General features: G+C 40.3%; 1 protein-coding gene across 1 annotated transcript in view; it reads right to left on the bottom strand.

Moving 5' to 3' along the window:
* Positions 1 to 5,786: 5,786 nt before the first annotated feature.
* The window catches only part of LOC308105787 (sacsin-like), a 141,662-nt gene continuing 120,616 nt past the window's right edge, over positions 5,787 to 26,832 (bottom strand). The window contains exons 2-9 of the mRNA XM_080456714.1: positions 22,490 to 22,514; positions 21,388 to 21,475; positions 20,692 to 20,803; positions 20,394 to 20,540; positions 17,698 to 19,129; positions 17,376 to 17,464; positions 9,648 to 17,098; positions 5,787 to 9,119 (exon numbers count right to left, since the gene is read on the bottom strand). Coding sequence (XP_080312840.1) covers positions 6,081 to 9,119; positions 9,648 to 17,098; positions 17,376 to 17,464; positions 17,698 to 19,129; positions 20,394 to 20,540; positions 20,692 to 20,803; positions 21,388 to 21,475; positions 22,490 to 22,509 — 12,378 coding nt within the window. The 5' untranslated portion in view covers positions 22,510 to 22,514 and the 3' untranslated portion in view covers positions 5,787 to 6,080. The remainder of the gene's footprint in view (positions 9,120 to 9,647; positions 17,099 to 17,375; positions 17,465 to 17,697; positions 19,130 to 20,393; positions 20,541 to 20,691; positions 20,804 to 21,387; positions 21,476 to 22,489; positions 22,515 to 26,832) is intronic.

A 26,832-nucleotide genomic window follows, 5' to 3' on the forward strand; every position in this document is an offset into this window, starting at 1 on the left:
CTTTTACTTAACTTAAAAATGTGTGTACGTTTTCCACCACTGGTTGTACCTGTGCCTTTTCTAATTAGAGGTCTAAGCTACCGTTGATTCTGTGATGCGTTTGTCTTTTATAATCATACACATTCAAACTGCATGTTAGTGAACGGTACCACTCTTATTGTATATTTTAGATTTAGTAGCCTAGTTTAGTGGGTTTGGGAAACAAAATTGCTGGCTACTTTTCTATTAATTGAGTACAGGACCCCAATGGAAACAAGCCATAGGCTTTCTTGGGTTTAAAATCCTCTTAGCAGAATTTATTTGGTCAGAATGTATTGAGAGGATAGCCCCTTGAGATGAAGCATCTCATTTTAGAGGGGGTCCTATGCACATACATAAAACATTTCATACAGTACAAGTACACAATACACAATACACATATGTACAGATACAGTAAGCTTGCTCACCCTCTCCCACTCACACCCCCATTCACCAACTCGTTTTAAACAAAGAAGTCGAGAATACAGTACTATGACCTATCTCAAAGTCAGAGATAAACATATGTACAAGCAGTATTAAAAGCATGAACAGGTAGTTTCGAGGTGTGAATACAGGGAAGTCCTGAAGCGGCCAAAAGAGGTAACTGATCTGAGAGAAAGAGGAAGGTTGTTCCAGTCAGATGGAGCTTTGTAATGGAATGACCTTCGTCCAGCTACAGAACATATTCTTTTGGGAACAGTAAAATAGGGATGTTGTGAATGTCTAAGCGGGTATGGTGATGTACAGTATATGGTTCCAGAGATTGTTTCAGGTAAGAAGGACAGTTAAAGTGAACACATTTAAAAAGGAATAGGTAGGGGTGGGCAGCATTTATTTCCAGGGGGCCATACTGACTTGATAAAGTGAGTGAAGGGCCACACATTGTAGCCTACAGTTTAATTGAAATTTGAAACACTGCATGAATTTTGTAGACATGCCAGACTACTTTACAATAAGGTCCTTGCTTTCACAACAAGAATTTTCAGTCACAAAATGTTGACCTTTTTTTTCTTTCGGGCGGGCCGTATTGAGATGGTCCGGCCCCTGAGCCATGTTTCCCATGTGTGGGCTAGAATCTGAACTTGACCCTGATAAGAATGTTATTTCCATGTCAGAGCCTGCTGCCACATATTTGAACTAGAAAAAGTGCTCCTCGGAGCACAGGTCTCCGCCAGGTCAGGTACGCTATTGTGGCCTCCTGGTGGCGCTATAATAGGCCAATGTGAAAAGGGTGCCATTTCTTCTTAGGCCTTGCACGACAATCGGACACTGACTACATTCATGATTTGAGGCATTTTGTTAAAAACATTAGTTTTTCTAAATTAGACCTGCTGGTGGCGCTATAACAGGCCAATGTTAAAAGGGCATTTGTTCCTCAACATAGTGTGAATGTGCGTGCAAAGTTTGACCACAATCGGACGGTGCTTTCCTGATTTGTGGAATTTTAAGCCAATAATCCAAACTTTAGCTGTCAATCTTAGCCAATCAGGATGGAATATGAAGAATCAAACACATCTGTCTTGATCACATGACTATAGAGATCATGTGTACCGATTTGCGTGAAATTTGGATAAAATTGGAAGTTGTAGTATAAAATAATGTGTTTACATAAGTCGGCCTCCTGGTGGCGCTATAAAAGGCAGATGTGAAAAATGCAGGGCAAAGGTTTTTCCTTGACCTCTAGGGAGTGTGCATACAAAGTTTTACACAGATCGGTGCAGTTATAGGTAAAAACACGAATCGGCCTGTTATAGCGCCACCATGAGGCTGATTTGAAAAATGTCAAATGGTATTTCTTTCTCTGCCTAATGGGAATGTGCGTGCAAAACTTAACGGAAATTGCATGCTATGTTCATGATTTGAGGCATTTTGTTCAAAATGGAGCACTCCTGCAAACTTTGGAAGACATTTTTAGCCAATCAGGATGGAATATGAAAAATCTGAAAGACACATTTCGTTTAATGACTATAGAGATACTGTGTACCGATTTGCGTGTTTTTTGGACAAAATCTGTAGGAGTACTGTCAAAAAATATGTTTTGCACAAATCGGCCTCCTGGTGGCGCTATAAAAGGCCCATGAGAAAAATGTGGGGCAGAGGTTCTGAATTGGCATCCAGGGAGTGTGTGTGCAGTTTCGCTGCGATCAAGCCAACGGTGCCAGAGATTAGCTGGTCACAGACGGACGGACGGACGGACGGACACACACACGGACACACGGACACACGGACGGACAGGGGGAAAAACATACTCTCTCGCCATGCCTTTCGGCCTGGCGGAGACAATAAAGATGCAAAATGTCAGACATGCATTGGTTTGATCAACCTAATGCAAAGCCATCCTGTTCTAAACCGAACTTCCTCATCTTTCCCCATCCCTTCCCCTTCTGTGTTCTACCTTGACACCCCCCCCCCCCCCTCTCCATCTCTCATTCACCCTCCTCCCCCTCCGTCCAGTGCTGTGTTCACGTGGACCAACCTGCTGGCCTGGTGGTGGTGGTTGTGGTGGAGCTGGAGGGCTCAGAGCAGGAGGCCCTTGACCTGGTGTCCCTCGTCACCAACGAGGTTCTGGAGGAGCATTACCTCATAGTCGGGGTGGTGGTGGTGGTCGACCCCCCGGGGTCCTGGCTTCAGTGAGGTTTGTTTCGTTGTGTGGACAGACAGCCAGAGGCAATCATATGTGGCCCATAACACATGAGTAGTAATAACTGGCCAGTTGAATGAGGACAATGACAACAAAGCGTCACATGGATGGAAAGTTAAAGAGTGTCATCTCACGTCTCTCTCATCTGACTTGTGAAACAGACTATGCTTACACTACGGTGGGTTTTGTATGAATAGCAGATTGTATAACATTGACCCCAGGGTGGCTGATAGCCAAGCAGATGGTTATAGTACAATAATACTCTGTGCTATTACCATTTCTCATGGCGGTTTATTACGACCACGACCGGGCAAGGGGCCCTACCGCAGTATCAAGAGTACCACCACCAGGTCTGGTGCAGTTTTAATCTGGCTGCTGTCAGACTGCTGAATGAGGCATGAGCCTTGTTCAGGAGCCTGACAATAGGCGGTACTGTCCAGCTGGTCACGGACCTTTTTTGCTCTTCTTAAACACACCCGTGGATTATACCAGGGACAAATTACTTTTTTTTTTGCTCTCCCTCATGGAACTACTTGCGGATTATACCAGGGTCAGTCCACTGACTTTTTAAAATCTTTTATTTTGCTTTTCTTTTTTCTCTAAGCACCTTAACGTCCATAAGTATATCATGAACAGTATACATTGCTGCTATGCTCAGGCAGCTCAGGCAGATAACTTGTTTGGCCTTTTTGTTGTTCTCTTGTTTGATCTCCTTCCCACTTGCCCCCCCCCCCACCCCTCTTCTTCCTCCCCCTCTTCTTTCTATGGAAATAACGTTGCGATGGGAACGATGTACAAAAACGAATTTCACCCACTTTTTTACCTTGTGTAAACCTGTGATGTGACAATAAACCTGATTCTGATTCTCTCTTTTGTCTTTTGTAAAACTATGAATGTCAGTTGCGTTTGCCATACTGTACACTTGTGTCATAGCACACCGTTGCACACAGTACCAATACCCTGACTCAAACAGCCTCACATGTTTTACATTTCACGTTTGCGTAGCCTTGTTGCTTTGCGTTGTGGTTGGTGATGAATGTTGCCAATGGAAATATCTGACATGGGTTTTTTCAATCAGTTAAGCAGGAACAGTTCTACAGTATACAACATACGTACAGTATATGTCCAAAATGAAATGTTACCCACATTCTTGTGTTTTAACTGCAGAGTCATGTTCTTAAATCTTCAGGACGTTTTGGTGCTGCTGGTTGGAGCGAATCATTCCTGTGGTTGTACTTACTGTAGTGTAGTTTATTAAGTAATTTAGAAAGAGTATTGTGGTTCCACCCTTAACTTCCTTAGTTTGTTCTTTTCAAAGTATGTGACATGTCATGTACCATTTTATTAAGAACAAATACCCAATACGAGTAACATGACATGTTGCTTTGAGTGACTGCTGACAGGCATGTTCATGTGATCATTTGAACACGATAGATGATGGAGAGCCCAATCATTCATTACATTACATTACAGTCATTTAGCAGACGCTTTTATCCAAAGCGACTTACAATAAGTGTATTCAACATAGGTATTCATGCATTAGCAGCTTAGCCAAATGTAAAGTCTTGAATTAAGCCTTAAGTATTTAACAGATGCCCGTTCCTCTCCCAGCTCACGTTCAACTTGATTTCAATAAGGTCCTCAGCTGTTTGTTAGGAAATGAATGAAGACAGGAGAGTATTGTTTTCTTTTCTTTCTTTTTTTTTTTACCAAGATGGCTATACTTGATATGAACATCAACCATTACAAACATGCATTTCTATCCCCAAATTATGATTTAGTTCTATGAATAATGATTAAGAATGCACAAACTGATAAAAGGTAGACAATGTGGGTGTGATGCAGAATGTCAGATTTGAGTGCCATCAACATTGAATGTTGAGTGTGAGTGTTTGCAAATGTTGAGTTGCATGTACTGTACAAGGCAAGTATTTCATGTGCTTTGCTTAACCAGTAAAGTCTGGTGCGTTAACCTGTTTAAACTAACGCTCCAGATTTTACTGTGTACCTTCCCCCCCTTCCTCATAGCATGTTAAATATGTTAAAGATCACAGTATGGTCCTTCCTTTTACATGTGCACACCACTTTGGAACCTATAGTGCTTGGCAAAGTGTCGTCACCACGGGGGGGCATAGTAGCTGCAGACATATTGGTGGCAGTCAATGTTAAGTCAACCTGTTTATGACCCACCAAGATGTCCGCCACTACCAAATGACACTTGTTGACGCCCCTTCAGGATTTTTTTGCTACGCACTATAGGTCTTGTGTAAGTTATTAATAGATAGTGGACACGTGTGGCGGGTTCATCAGAAGATCTACAGTAGGACAAAGACTGAATCTGGTTAATATGAACCCTTACTAACTAGAATTTGGAAGAGTTTCTCGCTCATGGAGACGATGGAGGAACAAGAAACATGATGAGCCCTGTAAACATTTTGTATTGTACAAACACTGGGAACAGACCACTTCCAAAATGAGACAAAGCACACACTCCCCTAACACAAGGAGAAGACTGTTCTATTCTGGTGACTGTTGAGATCTCACCTCCTTCACAGCATTCTTGTTTAACATTATGGAAGGCTATTGAGCTTCTAGAGGGGGTATATCGAGTTACATATAACCCATTGTAAAAAAAGAAAGAAAGGTCAATGCTGACAGCTGGTCAGCAGGTAGTTTCATGAATATTATGCATATAGACAATATTTTGGGCCAATAAAAAAACTATAGACCACATTTCCCAAAATAGGTCCTTTAGCTGCCGGACAAGGTGTAATATACAGTACATCAGATTTAGGTGTTTGTTTTTGCTTGTTTGTTTTAATTCATAATATTTAACTTCTTTTTGTATTGTGTTCTTTTGTGACAGTAGGGAAAAAAAGATGACACATGATTCCAGGCAGGCACAGTATTCTATTCTACAGTAAGTATTCACAGTGAGTGATGCCCTTGAAAATGTATTAATATACTGCTTCCTCCATACCATGAATTATACGCATTACTGAAGAAAGAAAAATGCACATAGGATGTTTTTTAAGTGCAACTTTACTAATGACTAACCATGCCACCCTCTGCCCTTACATTCTGATAAGAAATCACAGCTCAGAAAATAAAACAGATAAAAGATATGGATGGTTTAAATGTATTTAGTAAAATTCCAGTATTACATCTCAAAATAAAGTTCTCAAGCATAAAAGTCAATGAACTTGAAGTACAACCATGCATTTTATTTCATGTTCTTAATGTTGAATGTTTTAAAGTTTCTTCCATTTCATTTTCATCTCAAAGAAAAATCTAGTTTATTGGTCCCTCTAAATATTTACTTTGTTTACAAAGATCAGATCACAATATGTATGGTTGACAACAATTTTAACAGTATCTTCTTAAACTCAACTCAACACGTTTAGCCTACCATCTTGAATGATTAATTGACATATGCCTCGATTTGACTGAGAATATCTGATGCCAGCTCCAGTGCTCGAGTTTCATTCTCTGGTTTGAACTGCCCATTGGGAATGAGGGGAGGAGGGTGACAGCTTGGATACTGAGTCTTCTTGGCGTTAACTCCCAGTAACTGTAGTTCTTCTACAACCTGGGGCAAATTAATGAACTGAGATCTGTAGCGGGAAATTCTTTCAGCGAGTTGTGTAATGGAGCAGTTGTTGCCCTGTTGACCTGTTCTTTTGTACTCTGCAGCAATGAGAGCTTTTTCCACTGCTTGATGGACCTTGAACAGACACCACTCGGTGCTCCCACTGCTAGTGTCATTGTGAGCGGCTGTGAGATCACAGCGAGCCTGTCTACACCAGCGCTGGGCCTCCTCTCGGTCTGGTCTTGGGACATTTCCATGATGTGTCCAAAAGTTATAACTGAATGAATGATAGTCTCTATGGAACTTCTCTCGACCATGTCTGTGGCGCCTGGCCTCTTGATCCCACTCCTCATAGAAGTCATTTGTGTTCTGCCTTGGATGGGAGTGTCTGGAATTTGTGTTCTGCCGTGGATGAGAAGAGTTTGACGATTTGCCTGTCATCAGCTCATCAATTCTGTTCCGCAAGTACTGGAATGCTTCAGTGGCGAGCTCTTCATAGTCTCGTTTTTTGTCCGGATGCCATCTCAGGTACAGACGTTTAATGGCCTTTTGCCTGTCCTCCTCAGAAAGAGTCCAGATCTCTGCCAAACATTCATCAATTTCCTTTTTGGGCTCCTCAAAAGTTGTGGGTGAAGGCCTTGTAGATGACGCTTGCGAGGTATGTGTCACAGAGAGCATTAATGGCTCTAGCTCCATGCAAGTTGGCTTCCTCTCCTGTTTTGGCTTCTTCTCTCGTTTAAACTGATATAGATCGAGGGAGCTGACTTCGATGACCTCATCTTTACCAATTCGGATTTTGTATCTGTGTGAATATAATTGTCCAGCAGGCTCTGGCAGCTTCTCAACAATAACTGCATACATGTACTCCTCGTCTGAGGCAGAGTCATTATAGCCAACGTATTCTCCTTCTTCAAAGTTATTGATGAAGCTCTGATCTAGGGAATCCTTCCATTCCTCAGGGATACCGGTCCCAGGGGTGGGTGGACAAAAAAGAAGGTTCTGAGTTTCAGCACTGTCATGAATTCCGTTCACAGCCAGTATTTTCTGAACCTCCTCCAGTGAGTCACTGTCAAGTAACTGTTCAATAACTCTTAGGTGGACTGAGGGAATGCTATTATCTAAGAGAGCATTTATCTCTTTAGTCAGTGTCAGGTTGACTTTATTAATCACTTTACGAGCCATACTGTCACTGTGTTTCAAGTAGAAAATGCAAACTTCTTCTCCCTTTTCGACATTGACCTCTGTTTCAGACTTGGTTTCATTTAGTGGTTGTTGATCAAACCAAAGCTCTGTTTCAAGGCTTTTGCAGCAGACCATCTGAATGCTGCCAAACATCTGCTGGCACATGTTAGTTGCGCCTTCTTGTGTAATTTTGCCACTTGACTGCGCTCTGATGAGGCAGATAAGTCCATGTCTGAAGTGTATTGAGGAGAGATGCTTCTCAAACCATCCACTAAACTTGCAGCAGGCTCCATACTCGCAAAGCAGCATGTGTGAATCCACCACCTTCTCCATAGTATACTGAGAGAGCATTTTGGGCTGAATATCCTTTGGTAGCAACTGCAGCAGTCGATGACGTTCAAACGAATCCTTGCACAAAAGGTGATTTTTTAAGAGGTTTATTTTGTTCTCCAATGCTCTTTCTAACCTGCTTGCCTGAAACAATGTGTCATTGAAATAGAGTGTGTTTGATGGATACAACCTACCATTGCTTGAAGGAAGGTGTAAAACCCTTGGTAGTTTAAGGGCTGATTGGCTCTCTTGATTTTTTATTAGTTTAAACAGTGCCTTCACGGCATGTTTGATAGTGTTCCACTGATTTGGGTTTGGAGTATTTTTATCACAGGACTCAGTATAAATTGCTCCAAGGACATTGCAATACTGCACTGCTGTTGGCTCCTCATTAACACCAATTTTTTTGAAGAACCTTGCATACATGATATCGGCCTCAGGAATTTTGTAAAAATAGGGCCTGAACGCCCAGTCTTTGCAGAGGTTTAGAGATGTTTCTTCACTTTTCACCAGTTTTGTGTCGTTTTCAACCAGCACAACAGGGAGGCCAGTCAGTGAATGACTATTAAATTCATTTGTTTGTAGATAGTCATATGAAATCCGAAACACTTCAGCACGAGTTTTTATCAAGTCATTAGTTTGACAAGGCACTTGACAGATGTTGCTGATGTTTGTGGTGACGCACGGGCCAGGTGGCATATCAAGGGCTCCAGCATGCATCACCATGCATTGCATTTTGTTCTTTGACCAGTGGCCTGGTAAAGCTATTACTGGCATTGAGGTCCAAATCAGATGTTGATGTTGATTCCTGAATACTTCACCACTTTGAATCAAAGATCCTTTGATTGCAACAGCAGTCCTTTTGGTTGCAAATGGCTGATGGTAGTCACACAGATCGTTTCGAATTGCTACAGGAAAAATGAATTTGATGTCAGCAATTCTCTCCGTCAACTTTTGGTTTTCCTTTTGTTTTTCCTTTTGTTTTTCCTCATCGCTCTCTTGTGTCAAGGCTGGTTCCATCAGTTCTCTCACTGTTTCCAACAGTTTTGATGACTTCTGTTTCAGCTCCTTGAGTTCAAATTGGCCTTTTGCCTCTTGTTCTATTTGGTGTGCAAAATCTATCATCTCCTCCTTTGACACAACATGTTTCAATCCAAGTGCTTTGACCAGTGCTTTCACTTGTGGCTGCTGGAATGTGTCAAACTCTTTCCAAAAGCTCTCAGGTACAAATTTGTCTTGAGGCATCATCATCTTATACATCTCAACACTCTCATCAAAGTAGTAAGATGCCTTCTCCAACTTCCCATGGACACTCTGAATCAATTTCACATCCTTCAGTGAAGAGATTATTTTGTCCAGCTGCTCATGGTAATTGTAATAAGAACGTTGTAACAACAACAATGTTTCGACACAGTTAATAATCTGTCTTTCTGTGAGCTTGTGTAGGATGGGCAAGATTAACTTCATGAAAAACTCCAAATCAGACAGTATTTCGATGTTCAAGTGTTCGGATAGTGACTTATTCACAGAACTGGGCTTGAGAAAAATTGTGTTGCTGTGATGCAGCCGTAAGACATCTGAAATTCCTGGCACTTGGATAAAGGTCAAGTTGAGGAGGAATACTTGTCCAAGATCATGATCTAGATGCACGCACTCCCCATGTATTGTTTCAAATAATGGCAAGGATGTGAGCTTTCTCTGATAATCCTGTTTTGTTTTGGACGTGGTTATTCCAGATTGAAAAAAACGTTGAAGTTCTGTTAACTCATCGTTGGAAAGGTCTGAAAAATCTGAATGATTGAGTTTGTTGACTTGATTTAATACAGCATGTTTGTCATTTGGATTCATGAGTTCAGGCTTAAAAAGTGAATCTATCTGTTTGCTCACCTCAGTGTAGAATGACCAATTAAGCTCTGTAAATCCAAGTTTAAACAGAATGCTTGATATGTCCTCTTCTCTGCCAAAAGGAATCACACTTGGCATGTCTTTCATTGTTTGCAGAAAGGGTCTGTTGTCTAAACTTGGACATACAACGTGCAATATACAACAGTCATAGAACAGCTCCTTAACGGTACTCAGCGTCATGTGTTGCTCACTTCCTCCATCTAGTAGTGATGATGTTGTGATTTGGCTTGTGAAGAATCTCCAAAGTTCTTTCAGCCACTTCTCTATTGCCTCATTTGGGACATGGAGGTTACAGCCTGGATCAACTTCACAGTCTTGAAGATGATGCTGAAGTAAAGGTTTTATATACTTCACTGATGTGGGAATTGTCAAACTGTGAAGAAAGCCACCATCTTCTAGAATCTTGTTCGTATTAATGCTATAATCTGCAAAATCTGCCTCATATCCGAAGAACAGGTTATCATATCTTGACATAAGCTTGGGAGATGTACAATTGAACACTCTCAGAACTTTATCTTTTGTGAGAAGAAGCGGAAGCCCATCAATTGAAGTGCAATTGTCTTTGTTGACATCTTCCAAGCAGAAGTTTAACAGCTCGGAGCATCTGTTTTCATTTCTAATCAGAGTGTGTGAGATAGGTAAAGGTAAACCTCCGTTAGTTTGGTTCTCATCATTCAGCGTTTTTTCTCTAAGGAAATTTCGCACAGTTGAAGGACTGACTGAGTTCAATTCAATTTCAGCAGTATTGAAACCCTTCCAAATTTCTGACATTTTTATGGAAAAAGGAACTACCTTCATTCCAAGATCCTCCAAAATGGGACTCATGTGGGTACTCTTTGGGTTTATCAAGTGAGGTGCATCAGTCAGTTCTGTCTTTGTGACAGTACACCAGTCAAATGTGAACTCTGTAATTGACTGATTTTTACGTTTGACAATATTACGTTTTGAGCGCCGCAACAATGGAATGACATCCAGCGCTTTCTCTTTCACTGATCGATACACCTCTTGTATCATACCATGCCAATCCTGGGCAATGTCTTTTGAGACAGTTGGGAAAAAATGCAAGTAAGAACGATCAAGTGCTGCTGATGAATACTTATCAGTTCTGGAATGGACTTTCATATTAGCAATGCTACCATGGAGGTAATGAATCAAATCGGCATACAATGGAGCTATGACGTTCTGTTTTAAAGACTCATTCCAGATAGTTTTCAGACTTTGGCCATCTGCTTTCCAAAGGTCCCTCCTGGAGGAATCTACCTCAAAGTTTCCATTAACATGTATTGGAAGTCCAGTTTTGCCTGGCAGAGGAAGTGAACAAAAGACTCCTCCAATAAAGTCTCCCATTTTGACTGGCTTAGAACGCACACATGCAGCTAGTGCTGCTTGGGGTATATTGCCTGAATGATTCCTCACTTTTCCAGTGCTGCTTTTGAAGGAGCCAAACTGCTCCGCAATGATCCACTTACTCCTCCTTTTGTCACTGGCTGAAATGCTGACATCATAAATGACTTTGTATGGTGTTGCTGGTTTGTCAGATTTCAGTGCCGTGCATAGATGCTTTTGAAAAGATCTTCTTTCTTCACTGCTCTTCTTTGGGAGATTTTTTTCAATCGTGAAGGTTGTGTTGAGGTCTTGCGAGTGTTCGTTTATTTCATGGAATTGTATTTTGCGGATGTTTTTCAGAAACAGAATCAATCCTTCAGGATCTTCAGACAGGGCTTTGGACAACTCAATCATATCCTGGTTAGTCACTTCCTGGTTCGATATTTTGGAGTCGTTTGCCATGGCTTCTGTTCTAAGAGGCAATCTGAACATGGTGCCATCTCCAAGTGGAAATTTGTCTGGAAGAAATGACTTGTAGACATCATCATACATCTCCTTAAAGACATTTGCTAGATTGTAACCACACCCATTAGGTTGTTTTCCTGACGAACCTTCAATGTATTTCAGATTTGGATCAAAAATGCCGAGTTTTTCATCCCCAGTCATGATTGAAGGGCAATCAGTCAAATGGTAAACAGAGTTGAATCCAAGACCGTATTTTCCTGTTTTCCCTTGAATGTCATGTTTTCCACCTTCTCCTAGCTGTTGAATGCCTTTTAGATCTGCCTCAGAAAACACCTTGTTGTTGTATACACATAGTGCCGGGCCCTGTAGCTGGTTCCACTTCTCCCCAAATGTTTTCTCCGTGCCATGCTGCCTTTTGTCCCAAACAAAGTGGATTTCTGTTGCTTCTGCATCATCTGCATTTTGGATGAGCTCCTTCAGGATATCCTTCTTGGCTGGATAAGCTGAAATTATGTTTTTAATTCGGACAGTCAGTTGCTCTTGCTGTCCAAACTGAAAAGCAAAGGGTGAGTCCACTAAATGATCTTGCAGAGTTTGACGCTTGGTTGTCTTGATTCCAAAATACTGAGCCATGACACGTGGGATAATCTCATGGCACAAGGTGACTGTTGAAGTGACTGTTATCCAGGGGCTGTCATTGAAATATAGTGTGCTTGCAGGTTGTAAAACACCATGTTCATTAGGCATGAGGCAGTCACTTGGGGTTCTCTCTTCAGCTTCATACAATCCTCTGTTTAATATTGTTACGCAAATTGTGAGATCAGATTTTGGAAGGGGGTTGGATCCATGGAGAGTATGTAGTGTCTTGAGTACAGTGAGACACTGATCAACTGTGAATTTCTTTTCAACTCCCACACATTCCCACAATTTTGTGAAGACACTGAAGACTGTTGGAAGCCCATGGAGATATGGTTTTGCTTCAAATTCCACATTTTCGGCCACAGATTTCACATGCTCAAACATGTCCCCAACGAGAATAAATGGGAATGAATGTGCAGTCTCTGAAATGAGTTTAGAATCCCCCAAATTGTAGAGCCACTGATCCAGAAACTTGTAGCATTCATAGGCTATTTTGTGAAGTGTAGACTTGGAAATGTTGAAGGATTTAGTTTGCTTACAAGCTTCTTGGAGCTGTTGAAGTACAGTCTCAGGTTTCAAATCAGAACTTTGATGAATTCCCAGAATTTTGAGTACTGGATCATCACTTTGCAGGTTCAGATTTGTATGATCTACCACAGGATGTATCATGCTTACAAGGTAGCGGCATTGGTCACTAAAAACATCAACAGGCTTCCAAAGTTGTACCATTTGGTCTTTTTCACTGTTTGGAGGAAATGCTGGAATAAATGATGTATTCCTTAGTAGATCCCAGTAAGGAGAGCCCTCCTCTTTATGGGAACTCCTCAGAGCGTCAAGGATGCACCTCAGATGTTCATAGGCTTTGCTTTTGTCTTTGCTCCAAACACAAGGGATTTTGTCTGCTCTGTCCAAGATGTCTTCCAATGGGAGTTTATAATTAAGCATTCCCAATTCCAGAAGCCGCTGAATCCTTTTGGGGGAACAAAAGTCACTTTCAGTCCCTCCAAGTAAGCGTCCTTCGTTATTATCAAACAGGCAGGCTACTTTCCCTGATGGATTGACAAGCTTCTTGATATACTGGAGCTGTCCACTCTGTGTGGGAATGCATGGATAACACTTAAGTAGATTGTCAATTGGCTCACTGTTGAGGTCAATAGCATGCAGCACAAGAGCATTTCTACTCTCAGGGTCCATGGTACTCAGGTTGCTAAACACCACTTCATTGTAAAACTTTTCCCAGTTCCACATTCTGCTCTGTAGGGCCTTTTCCAAGCCAGCATCTCTGAAGCTGTTTCTCACCCACAGTGGAAGAGGAACAACATGGTTAGGTGCCTTTACATAGCTCTGACACACCTTCATTGCAAGCCTGCCAATCCTTTTGTCCTCTTCAATGCTTTGATGTAAAAATATAGCCTTGTCGATTGAGCACCAATGTTTACCATCATTGAAGAGCTCAAGGGGCTTGCTGGAGCACTGGGTGGTGGCAAAGTAAAAGGCATCTGCCAGAGGCTTAAAAGTATCACTCACTTTCTCCCTGTCAGGCCAAAAGGTGTGATAACAGTAACTTTCTAGCTCCCCATTTTCAGCCATACTCTTCAGAGTTAAAAGTACTGTGATATATGCCGTGGCTGTAGGATCCTTAAGAAGAGCTTGGTTCCACTGATGTTTTACTCCAGTCTCCCATAAGCCTTTGCGATTGGAAGTCACAGCAAATGCTCCATTTATATTCACTGGAAGGCCAGTGTGAATGGAAAGAGGGAGGGAGCAAAATGCCTGTCCAACTAGATCAGTCTGAGATGTGACCCATTTCTTGGTTTTTGGATCATTGTGCAAGGGTACAGCGATTCCCCCGACAGGCAAAGAGAATTTGGCTTTCTTGTCATCTTTAAGGGCCATTTGTAAGGAGTCCTGTGTCCCGAAGCAATTGTACAGAAGCCAGGCCTGGACATTAGAGCCATCACAATGTTGGGTTATTTCAGCAATGCTGACCGTGCAGCAGTCAATTACTTCTTTACATTTTTCTTCAAGTTTCATCAGTTTTTTCTCAGCGTCGCGCTGCTTTAATGTATGGGTTTCATCTGGAATCGCCGTTTTTTTCAAAACTGTTTTTGAAACTGTGAAAATGGTTTTGATATGGTCCTCTTTTGGAGGAGTTGGAGCATTATCTGCAATGTTTTGTAGAGATATGGTGCTGACATTCTTCAGAAACAGCAGGTGAGTTTGTGAGTTGTTGGCTAAGTGCTGCTGGAAGGTGACAATACTGTGTTTGTCATACACCTTTGTACAGATTTCAGATGTGAGAGCCTCTTCACGTGTCCGAAAAGGTAGTTTGATCAGAGTACCTGGGTAGAGAGTAGGAGTATTTGCTTTGGAGAAATTGCAATCGAAAATGCATTCATATGGTCTGAACTGACCAGAAAACCAATGCAAGAGTCGCTGTTGAGAGAGGTCCAGCTTGATTCCAGAATCTGCTTTGCTTTTGATATGCTTCTTCAGGTGGTTGACATTTGGATCAAGAATGAGAAGATGGTTGCCACTGAGGATGGAGGGAACATCTGTCACGTGATATACAGTGTTAAATCCAAGTCCAAACTTCCCAATTTTCTCAACCATATTAGCCTTTGAGGCGGCTCCTACCCTGACTATGTTTTCCCAGTCATCTTCTGTGAATAGCTCATTATTGAATGCCCAAAGACATGGCCCTTGGCAAAGAGACATGCCAGGGTCAATCAGACTTTCAAGAGGGGCATTGTGCACTCTGAAATCCACCATGAACTTGCAGTCTTTTGCACGAGCATCCTCAGCATTTTGTATCAGCTCTTTGAAAATGTCATTTTCTTCATCATATTCATTAAGAATGTTCTTAATCCTCGTGGTTATGGGTTCATGCTGCCCACATTGTTCTATTCCCACTTGTTCTGGACTGAGGATGCGGGTGCTCAGAAGTGGAACCTTCAGCCACTCCGCAGTTGCTTTTGGTATCTGCTCATGGATCACATAGAATTCTTCCTCATCCTTATTAAGTGCCTCCAATCCCTCTCTGTTTATGTCACAGAAGACTGTTGTTGACAGTGGTTTGAGGGTAAATCGGTCAGCCTCTGCCCTGACGGGCACAGGGATATCACCAGTAACAGACTTCTTCTCTCTCCATGTCCAGTTAAGAATAGCTATTGAGACATTCAGCTCAGATGAACGTGCAAACTTCTCTTTCCTTTCATCAATGCTTTGCTTGATATCATTAAGTATACCCATTGTTTCTTCATCTGAAAGGCATGGCCTTAGTCCAAACTTGCTCAACAATCTCTTAAAGGGTAGAAATTCTTTTGGCACCTTCTTAATGTAAGAGCTCAGATCCAGACTAGATGGGTAGTCAAGAACAAGATCCCGAGGGGAAACAAACTGGTTGTGGGTCCATAGCCAACATTCACCATCCGTTATCACTTTTTGGAATGCAGAAATGTGTTCTTGCATGTGTCTGTAAATGCTGTGCAACTTCCTCTTGAAGTTGGTATCTGTGTCTGGAGTCTTCATTGTCTGTACCAAGGATCTCAATGCTGACAAATTCTCTTTCACCTTCTCAGGCGGGGGTACGCGTTGGAGACCAAGTTTGGTACCAACATTCTCACTGAGCTCTCCTGTCAGAGGCATTACATGCCCAACAATGTCCTCATACATTGAATGTCTTACTTCCTTTGGGCAGAAGAGGCCTTTTCCTTTGCCCTTTCCTAATGTGTTCTTATCACCTGGTTTGACACATGGGATCCATTGTAACACAGTGAGACATTCAAGCTGCTCTTTTGAGAAATTGGCCAGCAAATCATTAGTATTCAGCAGTTTTAAAAGCACCTCAGACTTTTGAACAGCCTCCTTTTCAGAATGTGAATTCAATTTTTCAATCTGTGTGACAGCTTGCAACAAGAGGTTTGGAGTGACATCAGTCATTTTAGTCAGCAATCCAAGATCTTTTAAGCTCCCAAGCATCTGTGGGGTCTCCGTATAAACAGATGGGGGAAAGAAATCTGATCCAAAAAGAACTTTGAATTCTTTTATTCTTGGATCAAAGAAGCTTGAGGTGCGTTTCAGCTCTCCGTTCATTTCAATGAAGTTCAACTCTTTCAATCGCTTTTTCAAAGCATCATTCTGAGAGAAAAGGATGTTGCCATGTTTTAGAATCCAAGTCATGATTTTCACTACATTTTCTTTGCCAAAATCCCTCCTTTCAATTCCATCAATTAGGAGGCCAGTTGCTTCAGCTGTATCCAAGAGAACAATGTTAAGCAGTAGAAGTAGTCTGCGATCAGCCTCAGTGGCACACTGTACAACTGTATCAGGCATGGGGAGATCTGTTGGTATTTTTGGACTTGAACTTAAAAGTACAGCTTTTTTAGACTGGACGGCAACACATCTTCCATCCATGGTTTGGAAAAGAGGCAACTTTGACAGGACATTTTTCTCAGTGACTGAAAGAGAATCCAAACCAGAAAGATAATCTTTAAGTTCTTCCCTGTTTTTCAGAGGGACAGTCTTGATTTCATTGATGACATGCTGACAATCTAAGTTCACAAAGAGTTGCATGACACTCCTTGGAGATGGGTTCAACACATAAGTGTCAAGGTCCTCGTGCTTCAGCCAGTCGTCGCCTCTCACAACTGTTCCACCAACTGTTTTCACAATTTGAACAATTTGGTCTGGCAAGCTGGTTAGTTTGTTTTTCTGAAAAATTAGGGTTGAGTTCTGTTGTAATCTTGCAAGTTGTACGGTATGCTTGACGTCATCTTGGGGTTTGATGGGAATTAATGGCATGCCATTGAAACAACTTAGATCTCTGATGTGAGTGTTGAGAAACTTCCAGAATTCTTGGAGCCACCCCAAGGGTGGATGCTGGCTATTGCCAAACTCCCAGGTAACATGATTTGCCTTTGTCTGTTTCCAATCCTTTGGCAAATACCTCTTTGCATATTCAGCCACATCATTTGCAGTGATGTTGAATATCTTGAAAAAACCTGGAATGAATCAATGAATCAATCAATGAATCAATGAATCATTGAAACAATGAATCAATGAATCAATGAATCAAACAAACAATCAATCAATCAATCAATCAATCAATCTGCGTGTGTGTGTGTGTGTGGGTGTGCGTGCGTGTGCGTGTGCGTGCGTGCGTGCGTGCGTGCGTGCGCGCGTGTGTGCGTGCGTGAAAAAGTAATGTTTGAACTATACATTGTAGAAGTAATGGAATAATTATTATATCAATGCATTGTACAAAAATAATATCCTTACGTTTTGTGGCTAGATCTTTCAGGTGAGCAAGGCTAGGTGTACTCAGATCACTGGGAATGAAGAGATTTTTGCAGCCTGGCAGCAGGACTCTGTAGTGTAGAGCAAGAGTTCTCAATGAGAGCAATGACAATAAAAAAGTGCTCTAGAGCCGGGAATGACTACAGTAATATATTGCATTTTTTAAATTAATTTAGCTGGTAAATTGTTCGTAGTTTTTAGTCTATATAGCATTACACAATGATTGTTTAGATAATAATAATAATAATAATAATAATAATAATAATAATAATAATAATAATAATAATAATAATAATAAACTTACCTTGGAAATTCATTGCTATCAATGAAAGCAATGTCCTCCTCTTTATCTGTGAAAGATCTGAAAGTCCCATCACTGAGTGGAAGGAGCTGAAGGCCCTGAAGTTCTCTGTATTGTCCATCACTCAAAATGTATTCCAGAAGCAAGAGCTTGTCCTCTTTGGAGATATGATGCAAACCATTTCTGTGGAGAACTGCCCTTAGGAATGATGGCGTCACGTGCCTCAAGGGAATATGGTGTTGATAGGCATCCTTGATAGCTCTTGCAACACTGTCTGGTAATGTGACAAGATTTTCTCCGTAAGAAACCAGAATCCTCTTAATGGCGGCCACTAGTTCAGTGCTTGTTGAATTATTGCAGGGGAGCAAAGCTTCTGAAAGAGTGACAAACTTTCTTTCATCTGCTGCAAGAGAGAGGACGGCAACATTCTGCCTGAATAGGCGTTGGAGGACATCCAGTGCAATTTCATGCCATTTGTCTTTGTGCTGCATCTGGCTGATGTCTGGCCAAAGATCATATACAACGGACGCAGGGAGTGACTCGTCTTTGGATAGTTTGACAGCATCTTGGAGGATCCTGAGGTATGCATGTGGGAGAACATCTTTTACCAGCAATTCATTCCACTGAGCAGCTTCATCATATTTCTGGTCTTCCTCCTGCCACTTGATGTGTCTTCTGTTGTCTGTGAGGCCAAAGCATGCATTCACATAAACTGGGAGTCCAGTCTTGTTGGATTCGTTGTTAGGTAGGGGCAGAAAACAGCTCAGCCTACTGTCAGTGGAGTGTCTCTCCTGACCACATGGAAATGCCAAGTCAACTTGAGGACGAAAGCACAACTTTTTTGCTAACGTATCAAGCTTTGCTATGTGGCCTTCTTTCATGCAACAAGATGTGATGAGCCACTTCTTTGTCTCTTTGCGGTCTTCTGAAGAAAAGCTTATGTATTTGAAGCTTGTTGAGCCCTGGATGGCTAAATCATCTGACTCCAAAACAACATCTGTGCCTTGCGAGCAGGTCACTTGAACTTTGATGTTAACCGAGTTGTCTGGCTTGACTTGGATCAAGGACACAGATGTAACATTTCTCAGAAAGAGTGGGCTCAAGTCTGCATCTGAAAGGAAGCTGTCAAAAAGCTGAGTGACTCTATTGGTGTCGTACACATTATCAGAGATCTCTGATGCTTCATTGCGCAAGGGGAATCTGAAGAGTGTCCCATGAAAGAGCTGGTCTCCTGTGATAATGTTTTCCCATGTCTGCTTGCACACAAGAGGAATGATGTCTTGAAGGGGGTGGAATTGGTCACGTAAGGTCATTAAAGTTTCCTGGTCTTCTGTATCAGACAAAGACCATCGAATGCCTCCAATTTCTTTTCCAAGTAGCTTCTCTTGGGGGTCTAGCAAGCCAATGTGTCCTGCACTGAATATACATGGTACATCTGGAAAAATAAATAAGGTATGCTAAATGTAAATGATATTGACAAAGATATTTTGATATTGCATTGTTTTGGCTGAATGTTGCAATAAAAGTATCCATCACAATATTTACCTATATTAACCTTTTAAAAAGAAACTTGCAGATATGAATATTATGTCTGCAACATTATTGGAACCCCATTATTTTTACTTTAATGATTTCAAAGTTTTTTGTATGGGGAAAAAACAACAAATTTCATTCCGATTGAAATTAGTATCCTGACCTGAAAATTTCAATTTCTGTTTATTAAAGAGCTGAAGAGAAACACTGGAAACACCCTATAGCAATGATTACTATCAGAATATTTAAAACTTGTTTCATTTCATTGTGTGTGTGTGTGTGTGTGTGTGTGTGTGTGTGTGTGTGTGTGTGTGTGTGTGTGTGTGTGTGTGTGTGTGTGTGTGTGTGTGTGTGTGTGTGTGTATATATATATATATATATTATTATCATTATTGTTTTGTTTTTACGTGCAGATATATGTCACTTTAAACTGCATTTGAATTTTACTAATTGAATAATAAAACTAGAATTGAATCATAGAATTTGAATTGTTTTAACCTGAATAATTGATCTCCTTTTCAGCTTATCAGCTCCTGCTGTATGTTTTTGATAATTTTCTTCACTCCCATACTGAGTCATGGACTTTTTTAAACTTGAGTGACTTTCTCAAATCACCGTCTCTTCAGGAATAAGACACGTCATTTTAACTGAATAATAGTTTGTATTACTCTTTATCTGCAGATTTGATGGTGGTTTTAGTGATATACTTATTAGGAAGTATTACACAGGTTCTTCTTTTAAGTGACTATGGGTTGTCTCCAAGTGATGCTGAAGCTTGGATGGCTTTATAGATTAATTTGGCAGCACTATCATCAGTGTTGTGTAAATTAAAAGATGTTTTTTGTTTTTAATCTTTGCTAATAATATGTTGGATTCATATTCATTAATTAATGGGGGAGGGGGTAGATCCTATCACCCCCTAAGGGTTCTCGAACCCCTGTTGAAGACCCAGAGTGAATTCAGTAACACTAACAGAGGTCTATCCGTCTCTTCAGCTGTTTAATAAATAGAAAATAACAACTTTTCAGGTGGGACACCAATTATATCATTTATCAGCTTCAAATGTTATAGTGTTCGAATTTCAATTTTGTCTGCTCTGTTTTGTAGGACCATGTACTTCTACAACAGATAATAGATAAGATGTATTCAGAGTAGCATTGTTTTACCTGTTATGTGGTAAACAGAGTTGAAGCCGATCCCAAACCTCCCAACTTTGTTTGGATCGTTGCGCTTGACACTCCTTCCTGTATTCTGAATGCCTTCCCAGTCTTCAGCAGCGAATACAGCGTTGTTGTAGGCATAGAGAGCAGAGCCTTCAAAATATTTAGTCAGTTAACAAGTTATCACATAAGGTTTATTTCTTTGGTCCTCAAAACTGGTCTAGCTGATATTTTTGGGATAACTGACAAAAATCAGCTTTGAAATGTTTGACAATAAATAGGATTCTCAGAAAGCCACACATACCTTGGTATTTCCCCAGGTCATCAGTCCAAAGGGTCTCTGTACCGTAGCTCCTCTCATCATGGATGAAAATAACTTCAGATGCTTCAGCATCAGCAGCATTTTGGATCAGCTCCTGTTCAGACCATTGCAAATGATATATATATATATATATATATATATATATATATATATATATATATATATATATATATATATATATAAATATATATATATGTGTGTGTTTCTTCTTTTTAATCAATATAACACACTAGTGATGTTAAATGTTTTGCTAGGTGGTACTAAATTGAGATGACTAATACTAATATTAATAACATAATAAATTACATTAAATTCAGGTGAATAAGAGGTGCAGGTTATATTAACCCATTTAGACCTGAGGCCGATTCTAAAAACACCTTCTAAATCCTGTTTTCAGTTTCTGAAAAGCTTCAAATATTACAAATAAATTATGTTGCTATACTGTACATACATGTAGCAACAAGACCCTCAAAAGGGGTTTCCGTCTTGAAAGGTATAGTTACAAATAGGGGTTCCCGCCCAAAATGGGTTAATATGAGCAGACATCAAGATACAAGAAAAAATACACTATTCATGTAATAATGTATTTTACATAGTCATTAAAAACATGCAATAAGTAATTATGTTAAATGGCAGAATAGTAATATATAGTTGTAGCAGAATGAGCACTGGTCCCACCTTCAAAATTTGTCCACCATCAGGATATCTACGTAGGATATCTTTCAGGTAGTCAATGAATGGAGGCGCTGTTGCACCAAACGCATTTCTAAACAGAAAAACATGATTAGGCCTACACATTACAATGAAAACAATGAAGTGTATTGTAAGCGTCACATTACATTGAGCTTCACTTATTTCAAATAATCAAACTTTTATCATCACAGACAATATTAAAATTGGAATATGTATCACACTATTAAAAAGGTTAATCATATCTGGGAGGAGTCAAACATTGTTATGTTTTTGTGTACTGTTTATTTGATTAATTGATTGATTGGGGAAAAAAGCTAATTATCATGTGGCCCTTAACAAATGTTTTGTTTGTTTAGTGGGTTGGGTCAGCCCGCATTATTGATTAGTTCCAGTTCTGAGCGACAAGCAAAGTTTGTCAGATGATGCTTAGATACACCTTCCTTTATACATGTGTGCCGCTGAAATCTTTTTTTAAATTATTTTTTTAAGCAAGATTTATTCAAAGAGTACACATGAAATTGTATTCAAATTTACAAAAATTTAAACAACTCTTCGGTTTTACATTTTCTCCCAACAACTCCCATCCACCCCTCCCCAGTCCTCCCCATCCGCCCACCATTTTTCCCCACAAGGCCGGACATACAAACAACAATGTACATGTACAAGATCAAATAAATAAAGTAGGATACATAGTTAAGAGACAGGAACAAAAAAACACAAAATTATGTTCAAGGGAATGAAGAATAGATTAGAATTTGAGAAGGAAGAAAAAGAAAAGAAAAAGGAATTAACAATGATAATAGCAGTGATGTATATAAAAACAAATATACCAATAAAATGTGAAATATATAATAAAATAATAATAATGATAATGATAAAATAATGATAATGATAAAATAAAACTGTATACACATTTATATAAGTAATGAGCTGAATTAGCTCATTCCATGACCTTCACATGAAATCACCTCCTTAATACCTTAAGTTATGCATATTGCACCAAATAGAGATCCGCACCATCAAAGCACTGCTGAAATCAATTTAAAGGTGATGCTTCTGAATAGCAAGATAAAGGAACACTACTCACCGAGTTTTCTTTCTGTTCATCCTTCCTGGATAGGATCATGTAACAGAAACAAAATAATTAATGATAAAGAAACAACTTTATTTTATTTATTTGTATGAGATCTGTCTTGTTTTCCTTTTTTTTAATCAACTTTAACAGTAAAGGAAGTTTAATGAAAGTTAATAAAGTTTCATAGTCACAGAAATAGCCTATCCATTTGGTAATCCTTAAAACACAGAAACTGCTTATCAAATCTGTGTATCAGTCACTAATTGATTCATGTTGGCTCCAGCGTGCCAAAACTGATTCATTTACAATCTGTCATCTAGATGCTCCAGCTCCTGAAGGCAGACAGTAGAGTTGGACCCAAAAGCAGGACGATGCAGGCAAGGTTCAAACTCATAAATGTTTATTAACGTAAATTGAGGTTCCAACAACAGGCAAACATAGGCAGGTCTAATATCAGACTTATAGGCTCACAGCCAAACACTAATTCATCTAACACAGGTTTTACTGAAGGCTCTCCGCCTAAACACAAAACTGACAATGATTGCATACAGGTTACTTGTGCTCACACCATAACATAGTTTTACTTTTACAGACAAACACATTGAAATAGAGAGGTATATAGACCAGGGGTGGGCAAGATTTATTTCCAGAGGGCCATAGTGACTTCGGTAAAGTGAGTGAAGGGCCACACATTGTACAATTGAAACTTGAAACACATAGTGCTGAATTATGTTAAAACTGCATGAATGTGGTGCACATGCCAGTAGACTACTTTACAATAAGGTACTTGCTTTCACAACAATAATTTTCTGTTACAAAATGTTGTTTTTTACAGTTGTACTGTATCACTCTGGCATGTACTCTGGCCTTACCATAAAAAGATTACTTACATAAAACAATCCACGTCAATGCCTTATCAACTTTTAAATTAGCCTATAAATGTATGCAGCATCTCATCTGATATGCACCACTCCATAGGGCACTGATAAAACACATTGCATTGTTATAAATATGGACTCATGGTAGACTGTTTCACTGTTACATTATAAACATAAAACATTCCAGTACATACGGATGGAGGAATGCAGGTATAGTACTCAAATGGTAAACATGAATTACTATTAATTGGAGTTGAGTTAAAAAATAAAAAATAAATCATAAAAAACATACGGCAGCCTTTTAGAATGTAGATTTTTTTGGGGGGGTAATTTTGTTTTTCTTTGAAGACTTGGCGGATTGTGATGGTCAAAGGGCCGGGTCCGGCCCGCGGGCCGTAAGTTGCCCATGTGTGATATAGACCTATGGGAACTAACTAGACGCAGGTGAACTCAAATGACAATTAACATAGGATAGACCTGGGTCATTAGGGTAACAATCACATGGGTGGGCACTGAGCAGACAGGTACTTAATAATGAAGGTAGAGACATGTTCTGTTCTACATCAGGCATGTGCCATTGACGCACATGAGAGGCAAACTGGAGGAGGAAGTTCGATGGAATGCATCTAAGTCAATGAGAGCCAGCTGGACCAGTTTATGGTTGTGACCTTTATCAGATAATCGGTTCAGGAAAATAAAAGACAAAGTGTGCACATGAAATGTTTCATCTGACAGAGATGTGAAAAGGGGGAGTTTATATTTAAAAATGATTGCCTGGGTTGGTACTAGGTAGGACAAATTGCAGATGAATTGCGCAATCCCTATTGCCCTCTTGTTTTTAAGAGCCATTACATTTCTAAAGCCACCTAACAAAAATGACACATTTCACAATAGTCATGTGCAGCTGGGCCGGACCCAGAGTACTGTGTCCCAAAATATTATGATTAGTGATGTTTATTTGTTTACTCCATGCATCATACCACTAAGCAACTGACCAGACCAAAAAAGGCCCACATGACAGACCACTTAACTGGCAGGACCACAGGGACCACATACTGAAATAAAATAGCTTCTCACATGCTATGCAGATAGCCAAGCCAAGGCGTTTAACTTTCTTAATTTTCTTAACTTGCTTCAGTCAGCAGACATAGTCTACTATCGTGATTTATGGAGATGATGATAAACTAGAAAAAGTGCTCCTCGGAGCAGGTAGGTTATTGTGGGCCAGCAATGTTCAGAATTTGCCAATCAGGATGGAATATAAAAAATCGGACGGAACCATCTTGATCACTATAGAGATAATGTGTACTGATTTGCATGATGTTTGGACAAAATGTGTAGGAGTAATATAAAAAATAAGAATCGGCCTCCTGGTGGCGCTATAATAGGGCAATGTGAAAAGGGTGGCGTTTGTTCTTCAACGTAGTGCGAATGTGCGTGCAAAGTTCCACCACAATCGGATGCTGCGTTCATGATTTGCGGCATTTTGTTCAAAACGGGCCACTCCTGCAAACCTTAGATGTCAATGTTAGCCAATCAGGATGGAATATGAAAAATCTAATAGATCCATCTTGATCACATGACTATAGAGATCATGTGTACCGATTTGCGTGAAATTTGGATAAAATATGAAAGCTTAATCTCAAAATATGTGTTTTACATAAGTCGGCCTCCTGGTGGCGCTATAAAAGGCTAATGTGAAAAATGCAGGGCAGATGTTTTTCCTTGTTCTCTAGGGAGTATGCGTGCAAAGTTTCACGCAGATCGGTGCAGTTACAGTTAAAAAAGCTAATTGGCCTTTTATAGCGCCACCATGAGGCTGATTTGAAAACGTTCAAGTGGCATTTGTTCCTCGGCATAGTGGGAATGTGCGTGTGAAATTTCACGGAAATCGCAAGCTGCGTTCATGATTTGAGGCATTTAGTTCAAAATGGACCAATCCTGCAAACTTTAGAAGCCAACCTTAGCCAATCAGGATGGAATGTGGAAAATCAGACAGATCCGTGTTGATCACATGAATATAGAGATACTGTGTACCGATTTGCGTGATGTTTGGATAAAATCTGTAGGAGTAATATAAAAAAATGGGTTTTGCACAAATCGGTCTCCTGGTGGCGCTATAACAGGCCCATGTGAAAAATGTGGGGCAGAGGTTCTGAATTGGCATCCAGGGAGTGTGTGTGCACAGTTTCGCAGCGACCGGGCCAACGGTGCCTGAGATTAGCTGTTCACAGACAGATGGACGGACGGACACACGGACACACGGACACACGGAGACAATAATAATAATAATCACAGGACACTCCTTAATTAGTGTGGTTGCCCTAACAGGGCAACCAGACTATAGTAATCCTCACACTTTATTAGTGTGGTTGCCCGAATGGGCAACCAGACTATTGTTATAGATAAACTTTATTCCTTCTTTATAGATAAACAATATTTCAAACCGCATCACAGCCCACAGTTTATTTTTCCCAATTTAGTGCCATATGTCAAAATGACCGGCCTCACCGGGAATCGTGCGCTTGTATAAGGCTACGAGATTGGTTGCATAGTTTTATTGATATTGATTTATTAGTGCATTAAATGTCCCCATCCACTTTAATGGAAAAGTGAAAAAACTAAAATTCAAGTATTTTTTGCTCTGAAACCGTAAGAGCTATAGTTACAAGATTTGGTGGGGAGGTTCATGATTTAGTCCGAAATTATTTTAAAAAAAAACATTACACCAGTCGGCCTCATGGTGGCGCTATAACAGCCCACTTAACGTTTTGGCCTATAACTCTTGAACCGTAGGTCCTAGAATAAAAATCTTTTTTCCCCTAGATTCCTTGGGTCATGTCGCAACTCCCCATATAGGCCACGCCCATTTGCGTCAGGATAGATTTTCCGCCATTTTGAATTTTCTTCAAAACACACTTTTAGCTCCTCTTCCCACATATTTTCTCCAAATTTCACAAAAATCGGTACACATGATCTCTGGACCCATGCGATAATCTGGAGAGAAACAGAATTTTGATAGTCCTTACCGTTCATCCGTAATTGGCTTCCAAAGTTAGTGGGAGGGGCCCGTTTTACCAAAAATGCCAAAAATCACGAACAAAACGTCCAATCGATCCCAAATTTAAATCACATGTCGAGGGGGGTTTACTCAACAAATCACCAAAAGCATTTCCACTTTGATCCATAGGGGGCACCACAACTGCGCAAAACGTAACCGTTTGATGCAAAAACCATATGTTGATATTTCTAGATAAACAATATTTCGGGCTGCAACTCCTCCCACAGTTTTTTTTGCCCAATTTCGTGCCATATGTCAAAATGACCGGCTTCACCGGGAATCGTGCGCTTGTACTTTGCTAAGAGATTGGTTACATAGTTTAATTGATATTGATTTATTAGTGCATTACATTTCCCCATCCACTTTATTGGGAAAATGAAAAAATGCCCATTCAAGTATTGTTTTCTCAGAAACCG

This window comes from Gymnoscopelus braueri (genome assembly GCF_963280865.1).
Source record: "Gymnoscopelus braueri genome assembly, chromosome: 18".
Classification (NCBI taxonomy): domain Eukaryota; kingdom Metazoa; phylum Chordata; class Actinopteri; order Myctophiformes; family Myctophidae; genus Gymnoscopelus; species Gymnoscopelus braueri.